Below are 9355 nucleotides of genomic sequence, written 5' to 3'. Positions count from 1 at the left end.
AGTTTTTTTTTTTTTTTTTTTTTTTTTTTTTTTTTTTGACGACGAGCCCGCAGAGAAAGATTACAAAACTCGGTAGATTTCGTCCGCACATTGTTACCCACGATCAACAAAAGAAAAGCTTTAGTTTTAAAAGGTACACAAAATATTGACGTTTTTCTGCCAAGTAACAAATTTTATAAAATTGTTGATCAATAAGCCAAAGCCTATTATTTTTTCTATTCTAGTCATATTTTATTGTTTTGTCTAGCAGTACAGGAAAGTAGCTACGAACAATGATGGTTAATTACTTCACGCAAAAAAAAATTATCCACTAGCAATCAGCTGATTTTCTATGTACACTTTACGTTGTTTCAATTGCTTTTCAATGTAGCTACAATCCTGGTGCTTCTATTTTTGTTTCTACAGGTATCCATGTGTCTTAAGAGATAACTTGTTTTAAAAGCTTAGCACCTCTAACTTATTACTTTTTTTATTTATGTACCTACTTGTTAGGTAAGCGCACACTTGCCTGCATGGTACAGACAGATTTTGATATTTTAGATGAAGAAAAAAAAATCCATACAAAGGAATGGTGTTGTCAATAGTCATTACTTGAAATTTCTAAATAAAAATTCTGATGTGGACCAAGTGTGAACTTACCCAAGGTTTTTCCCCACTAAACCGAGTTTTACTTTTGGTGTGAGCTATTATTACTTTCTCACCCTCGTGTTTTTTTTACATGATTTATTTTATTTTAATAAGGCACTATTGCATTGCATTCCTTTATAATTTTTTAGGTACAAAAAATATTAAATTCGTCCTAAATATATTATTGTAAAATAGAACAATTTTCATGAAGCTTTTTATATTGGAAACATGAAGTTAGGTTAAGCTGAAGGCATCATAGCTAGTTTGTAGCAAATGATCAAATAAAGAAGACGTAAGTGAGAACTCATTCAAAAAAATGCATCTATGCTATTAACTAAGGATTTAATATCTACGATGGAAATCTACTGCAAGTTAGCTTCTGTTGTGTGCAGATTATATGAATGGCATCCCGGCTGAGTGCTGGTGAGATGAAGGTTAGATTTCTCCGCAAGCCTTTGCAAAGGGAAAAAGAAAAGAAAAAAAAGAGTGTTAGTACATTTTGTCAAATATGTATATCTTTGAAAATATTAAAAATTAGATTTGTAAACAACAGAGATAAAAAGTATATGGACCACAAGTCAAAATTATTCTTCAGGGAATAAAACCTTCGTTTTGTAGATGATGGATGTTAAGGTGAAGGATGAACTAAAAATGTAAAAGATAGAACTGAAAAAGCAGTCATCCATTTAAACTTCTTTAAGCTTTCATCATCCACAAACGAAAAGTGTTACGTGCAAGGGGACACAAAATCAGTCAGGTTGAATGTGGAAAACAAGTTTCATGTCTATTTCAGACCCACAAATAGAACAATTTTCATGAAGCTTTTTATATTGGAAACATGAAGTTAGGTTAAGCTGAAGGCATCATAGCTAGTTTGTAGCAAATGACCAAATAAAGAAGATGTAAGTGAGAACTCATTCAAAAAAATGCATCTATGCTATTAACTAAGGATTTAATATCTACAATGGAAATCTACTGCAAGTTAGCTTCTGTTGTGTGCAGAATTTGAACAATATTATCAAATCCATTGTGGCCCAATAATTAAATTGACTTTTAGTAGGGGGAGAATAACGTAATAAATATAGGATTGAGCCATGCAAATTAGTATTAGGTACCCAGAATATTTAAAGCGTTTAGAATTCAACTGGACATGTTGGGATATGCAACTGTCATTTGCTTGAAATTTATATTGGCATCAAGTTTCAGATATCTTTTGAGGACACCCTATGACTAAATTCTCAAAAGGTTTTAGACTTTAGAGTACCTATGAATGTTAACTGCACATTCCTAGAGAATGATTATGGAAAGAAATTAGCTAAAATGCATGGCACAAAAGGATCTTTTTTTTTCAACTTAATAACCACCATTACTATCAGCTCATAGGTGTTTATTTATTTTTTTTTTTTTTTAATTATTATTTAACTTCCTTCGTATTTACGGATATCAAAATCTACATAACATTTGATAACTTTTTTTTTTGTATGTATAAAAAGCTAATAGTATTGGTAAAGTCGCAGACTAATCCCATCACCAAAATAACATTTCTGACCAGACAAAGAACACAATAACATTTCCCATACAAGTCACTTTGTTCTCTTAACATTCACAGAGAATTTCTGTGAAAGCAATGAAAAATAATAATTTTAGATTGTCAAAATAAAGATCCCAGTTTTTAAGCTGGGATCTTCATTTCATAGGTACCTGGTACAATAATTTTTCAAGTACCTGTTTGACCCCACCCCCCTCAAAATAATGGTGTCACTTTGGAATTTTTGGCGCAATTTTATTTGGCTCAGACTTAGCTGTTAAGAAAACAAGGAATGTATGGATGGCGAAACAGAACAAATAATATTAGAGCGCTGTGAGGTTAGTCAGCCAAATTGCTGGCCGTGTGGAAATGAGTTTAGTGGGGGAGCACTAAGTTTATTATTATATTATGACCATTCACCTTTGTTTACGAGTTATTGAGGATAAAGTTTAATTTGTGAATATTTGTTATTTTTGAGTTAATATTGATTACTATATTTATTATAAATTACATTATTACAAGTACGTATATACGTATATCTATAAGTATTTAGTAGCAATATTTCGAGAAGAAAGACGTTAGTGAGTATTAATTATTTTAAAATTAGTATTAAAAGGTTGTACCTAAATTATGACTAGTTATTACTGATAAATAAATCTACAGCTTTTTAGATCTTGATTGGTATTAGGTAGCCCCATTTATTGCAAATCAGTTACATTTGCTACCAAAGAATGAAAGAACCATTATAAAAGTAACGGTACTGGTTTCAAGGACTTCAATATTATTAAGTTATTTATTTAATAGACTAGGTAAAATATATATATTTACTTAAGAACTTTTGTAAAGAAATTACACGATTCTTTAAAAAATCAGAATTTTAATAAAATGTATTTTGATTTTTTGTGTTTGAAGATTTAAATTTGATAACAAACTTAAATTTCTCAAGAAGAACAAATAGAAAATATTTTATTTATGGATAAAAAATTTAAGTTTGTGTTTATAATAAATATGTATGTATAATAGAAAAAATATTTGTATTTTCAATAAATTTCAAAATTAAATTAAATATTATTTACAATTTTATATAGAATTTAATGAAACTAGAAAATTACCTAGGCATTTCAAAAATAGTTTTGAAAAACTCCACAGGCGCAAATTTTAGCGATAACCAAACTCCTCTTGTTCAAAATAGGACCTTCCTGATGGAATAATGAAATTATGTTTGGCAAATTATACGATGGTGAAAGGTCAAAAGTAAGTAATACTCCCTCAAAACCACATTATCTTTTCCGCGAGGAGGAAATGTCTTTTCCTGATGTAATCGACACGAATAATTTTTTAGTTGATCCATAAACCAAATTGGATTCAAACTAACGAGTTTTCTAACCATTTTGAACAAGAAGTGCTTCCAGGATTCCTAATTATAATAACAACAATACTGTAGGCTCGAATTTAAATACGTAACAAACTAGAATAATAATAAATAATCCCTAGAGTAGCAGAGTTTCTTACAGATAATATTAGAATTACCAAGGTTTCAAGGTTCATTGTTTTAAATACATATTTATCCCCAAAAGGTTCATGAAACTGACATATCTTAAACTGTTTGAATAATTCGAAAGTAACGGATATTTATATCAAGCCAATCTGAGATGAAAATTCAGTGAATCACACTCAACAAACCAAAACGCATAACTTGTAATAACAAAGTACAACAAATCTAAATGGAATTATAACACTAATAACAATCATCTCAATATACAACTACCTAAATATCCAATAAAACAAGTAAACAGCAAGACAGCAACTTTACTTCTAGTAAAATATGCTACTTGCATACATATATCCAAAAAACAAACTAAAACTGTGCTGAATCATGTACTAATGCACCCGAATCGGACTAAACTATCCTAAATCCTATTTTTGCTAGATATAACCTACTTCAATAAATATAACCTAGAACAATGTGAAATTTTATCTATAGCCAAATTGTATTTTGAACTAAACAATAATAAAATGGTAAAATAAAAATAGTCTCTATACTATACAATTAATATTTGGGCAACACAAACACAAGAAAATTTGAACCATACATAAAAAAAAATAAAAATACACATTTACTAAACAAAAAATAATATTTTTTCACTTTCATCTTTCATATGTGCAATATGCCCTCAAAGTAATTAAACATTTAATTACCCACATATCTCAATTCAATTTCAAAATGTCTCTTGTAGGCATAAAGCGTACAAGTGCTTAAAGCGTAAAGCCACAGGACATATTGCACTTTCCAGAGTATGTGCACAAGCTCTGTTAATTCCAATATCAAATCGAACTCGTTTCCATTTCGGAAAGATGGATTGAGAAATAACTTTGCCTATGCACTTCTGACTACCAACCATCAGGCGTTCTATTGATGTGTAGTTTTGAAATGGACAATGAAAAACAAAAAAAAAAAAAAAATCACAAAGATGTAAAGCTTATTTCCGGGAAGATTTCTGAATCTGTTGAGTTGGTTTATTTAATGGATTTAGACTTTGAACTGAATGACTGGATGGACCTCATAGTGATGAACTGGAGGAGAGAATTGAAAACAATATCAGCATTGAACAACAACATTGACAAGAATATCACACAGACTTGAGCTTGGTGACGGCAAAACTGGTAAGAACTCTAGGCATTGAACAATATTTAAAAAGCAAAGAGGATTCACTCAAATTCGATGTGAAAATAGCCTTCACACGAAATTAACTTTGAACAGTAATAGAAAGAGATGACATGAAAGTATAAGTAAAGTACACAGATAATGACTTGTCACAGCTACTGGATGAGTATTGTAACTTACATACAATGTCGAAAATGCGAAAATCGAAATTCTCAAGTTCTCCTTGGATCTTGATATCAGTGACAGACTGTTTAAGATGTAGAACTGTGAACATCTCGTAACGAACGTTTCCCACACAAGGAGCTAACTCTTTCGATTGCTCTTCTTATCCCATTCTAATATCGAATTCTAATTTAAGAGCAATCAGTTGAATACACAATTACACACATTGATCTTAGATAGGCATAAATAAACCCCCATGTCCCGATACACGGCTGGGTACCTTGGAATTCACAAAGCTTTGACATGAAAGTATAAGTAAAGTACACAGATAATGACTTGTCACAGCTACTGGATGAGTATTGTAACTTACATACAATGTCGAAAATGGAAATTCTCAAGTTCTCCTTGGATCTTGATATCAGTGACAGACTGTTTAAGATGTAGAACTGTGAACATCTCGTAATGAACGTTTCCCACACAAGGAGCTAACTCTTTCGATTGCTCTTCTTATCCCATTCTAATATCGAATTCTAATTTAAGAGCAATCAGTTGAATACAAACATTGATCTTAGATAGGCATAAATAAACCCCACATGTCTCCGATAAACGGCTGGGTACCTTGGAATTCACAAAGCTCATAATTTATCCGAGATCCTCCTATTTGTTAGCCGCGACACTCCAAAGTCCAAACCAATTGATTCCATATTGAGGCAGCACAAAGATTTCTCTTTTCACACGTCGGATGCGTCGATACGTAATGTACGAGGTGTTAGAAAAATAAAATGATTGGGGCCATGAATATAAATGTCCTGTCGGCGCGCCGGCTATATTTATGATACCTCGATCTCGTCCCTAACACTCAATGATCATTACCATTCCCCAGCGATAGCAACTCATCTACTACAGGATGGAAGTGAACACATTAAAGGCTTAACAATACAGTTCTATAGCTAAACCCGATAAACGATATAACCATGCCACACTCGATCACTCACAAAGCTAAAGAAAAATAAAATGATTGGGGCCATGAATATAAATGTCCTGTCGGCGCGCCGGCTATATTTATGATACCTCGATCTCGTCCCTAACACCCAATGATCATTACCATTCCCCAGCGATAGCAACTCATCTACTACAGGATGGAAGTGAACACATTAAAGGCTCAACAATACAGTTCTATAGCTAAACCCGATAAACGATATAACCATGCCACACTCGATCACTCACAAAGCTATATCACTTTGATCTGACGCCAAAGTCAAAACAAGACACTCAAGTGATTTCCTCAAACACGTAACGATTAAGAAATAATCACCAAACCAACTCTCTGGCCGTGCAGCAAGTGGACATTTTAAAAACAACCAGTAGTCCTAAACCAGTGCCAATTACTGCCCATGGCAATGGTCGGTACAAAAAATAATAATTTTACATGACTTAACGACAGCAAATGGTTCTTTATGACTTTGCGCAGCACTCAAGACATCTCGTCCAGTTATCTGATTCGCCCATCACGCAAGTCAATAGATAATTTTATAATTACTGCGCACCATCGGAGATCCAATATATTGAATACCCAATCCATGTGTTTTACGATGTAACAACATCTAATACCCAACTCATAAATCCGCGATTAAAAAATAAAGAGAAAAAATCTCTCCAGGGATAACACAAGAGCTTTCTCACTCTTTTGGTTTATTGCTGAACGTACTTACAAACTTCAAACATTCAAAAGTGATAATTCCATTTCTACTGATTTGTTCTAATTGATTTTCAACGTGGTTTGTTCAACAAGCTTCTTTTTAGCCACTAACAGCCTGTGAGCTTAACAGCCATGTTAAGCCTATTCAAATCAAATGGAACTTAACAGGCTGTTAGCTTCACAAGCCTCCTAGGGACTGAAAACACATTGGTGAAATCCATCCCAAGGATAGTAAGAAGGAGATTTAACGAACATATAACCCACCGGAATGGTCCGCGCTGGCGTACTCTGTCAGTAGGGGAGATCCTGTGAGCGCAGCGTAGTTGGCATAGTCAGCGTACGGGGTGTAGATGAGCTGATGCGCGTCCGCCGGGTTCATGAGTTGTCCCCCCGGTGAGCCGTTCAGTAGAGACGCGGCTGAGGTAGGTATGGCAGGGATACGCGGGCTGAGTATGAGTGGCGCGCCGAGGGGGGTGGCTGTGGGCGTGCGCAGCTGCGTGGCCATGCCGGGCATGCCTGGGGAGAGGAGGCGTTGGGTTTCCTGCGCGGCTGCGACGGCCATCCGCCGCCATTCCTCGTCACAGGCCGCTGAAAACGAAACGGAGGAGGGAAACAACATTAGAATATGGACTGGAGAAATTTCATGATCACAGTATTTTAATACCTACTCCAGTACTTCACAGAGCTGAATGAAATCGAAACGAATACACTTAAAAAAGGTACTTTACAGCTTTTTTTTTCAATGAAATAACTCATAAATGCCGGGTTTGAAGTCAAAATATATATGAGTGCAATTTTTTGCCAATAGTGAGCATCTGACACATTTCCATTGCTCAAATTGTAATGTTAAGAAAGTAAAATACGGGATTAATAATAATAAACAGGGTCTTTTCTGCTTTCTATAGGAATAGAAATCCTGGAGATTTGTCTTCTCACCTGCTGCTGCTAATACTTTGGCGTTGTTGTCCCGGTAGGTGCCATTGATGATGGCAAGCTCCATGAGTTGTCTTTTCTTCAGCTCATCTTCGCCTTCTGCTTGCTGTGGATTAACAGATGAAAACTCAACGTTCAATATCTTCATGGAGGACTCAGTAACATTGTCAAGTTCCATGAAATATTGAAATGAAAATGATATTTTATACACTGATGATGTCCATTGGGCGAAACATGTCTGTTGTTCCATAAAACCAACCCATCTACCCCAAAATGAAACTCGTTATCATTTTCATTTCAATAAATCAAGTTTCAATGTCGATAAAATATGAAACAATAACAACATTTTAAGTAGAAATTAGATATTAGAATAAATCGGGTCTGTTTGAATTGGATCTCATCGACTTTTTTTTATATATATTTTATCCGTTCACGTTCAGGATAAAATACGCCCCGGGGGAAATCAAACCCGCTGCCTAGCGCTCACAAGACAGACGCGCTACCAAACAAGCTATCTAGGCTGGCAACATTCTCTTTAGTTATCTAGAAGAGCCCTAGACTTCTTACGAAAGCCAGGGTTCTTTAAATACTGATTTTGTTGACTTCTTCAGGTGTTACGATCACCCTTGAGAAATAAAGCATCTAGGTGCATAACAGTGAGTATTTCTAGTCGGGTATAGATTAAAAAATAAAGAGAAAAAATCTCTCCAGGGATAACACAAGAGCTTTCTCACTCTTTTGGTTTATTGCTGAACGTACTTACAAACATCAAACATTCAAAAGTGATAATTCCATTTCTACTGATTTGTTCTAATTGATTTTCAACGTGGTTTGTTCATATTCAAAGTGAAAACGAGGGGAAACAATCGAGAAAGTACGGTCAAGACCCAGTCCTCATTTGCCAAAACTGTATGCAAGAAACATACACATTACACATGAATGCGATCTGAAATATTGCTGGAAATTTATCGCTCGATACTGCATGGTGCAAACGGATAGGAAATGGACATTCTTAGAAAATAGTTTATTGAAGATGCGAAGGATCTGCCTCCGGCCATTGGTTTTGCATATGAATGTGAGCACTTCGTGTTGATTTACATGCGAAATACATGTGATCTGAGGAAACACTGATATTATTTTACATTTCCAACATCATTATTTATCTATTTCAAAACAACAATCATGTACAGTTTGAAACTGAGTTGACTTTCTAATTCCATTTCCATAGATAGTCACGTTAATTCAAATAAGATTCTTTTAGTTATGTAACAAAATAAAGAAAAGTGAGAGCCAAAGCATTTGTCAATTAACTCAAGAGCTAATAACTACATGTACAAAGACTGACTTGGATAAGTTTGAACCACACGCAAGTATTTTATTCACCAGAGAATGCACCCAGAACATTTCAAGCGCCCAAACACTTGACAAAGTCAACAAAGCTTTTATATTTCGGAGAAATAAACATGAACACGTGCTTATCAAGGCAAAGAAAATAACAAAACTTTCAATGGAAGAGAAAGGATACAGGCACTCTAGATCAAGTGCTGAGCAAACAAAATGGTTCTCTTAGAGAAACAACTTGGTCAGCACAGGTTATACAATGAAAATATACTTGACACCCAATAACTGGGCTTTGGAGAGTTATGAAGCAACATCAAGTCATGCTGGAAACCAATAGAAAAACAGAACAAATTGTACACGAGTAAGATTTCGGACAGAACGACTGATGATACTTGGAGGA

General features: G+C 34.4%; 1 protein-coding gene across 2 annotated transcripts in view; it reads right to left on the bottom strand.

The window, feature by feature from the left end:
* LOC103507438 (protein held out wings-like) overlaps nt 1–7945 on the bottom strand; it is a 22246-nt gene extending 14301 nt beyond the window's left edge. The window contains exons 1-3 of one of the 2 annotated variants that reach the window (XM_026822258.1): nt 7618–7937; nt 6946–7269; nt 4643–4729 (exon numbers count right to left, since the gene is read on the bottom strand). In XM_026822258.1, the coding sequence (XP_026678059.1) occupies nt 4686–4729; nt 6946–7269; nt 7618–7864 (615 nt within the window). In that variant the 5' untranslated portion in view covers nt 7865–7937 and the 3' untranslated portion in view covers nt 4643–4685. Of the gene's footprint in view, nt 1–4642; nt 4730–6945; nt 7270–7617 lie in introns of those variants that run through there. The other variant, XM_008471912.3, reaches the window with a different exon arrangement.
* Between the last annotated feature and the right edge of the window lie 1410 nt (nt 7946–9355).

The sequence above is a fragment of the Diaphorina citri genome, unplaced genomic scaffold, assembly GCF_000475195.1.
Source record: "Diaphorina citri unplaced genomic scaffold, Diaci psyllid genome assembly version 1.1 scaffold15, whole genome shotgun sequence".
Lineage (NCBI taxonomy): Eukaryota > Metazoa > Arthropoda > Insecta > Hemiptera > Psyllidae > Diaphorina > Diaphorina citri.
The sequence above is the reverse complement of the archived record's forward strand: the minus strand, read 5'-3'. Positions and strand labels throughout refer to the sequence as shown.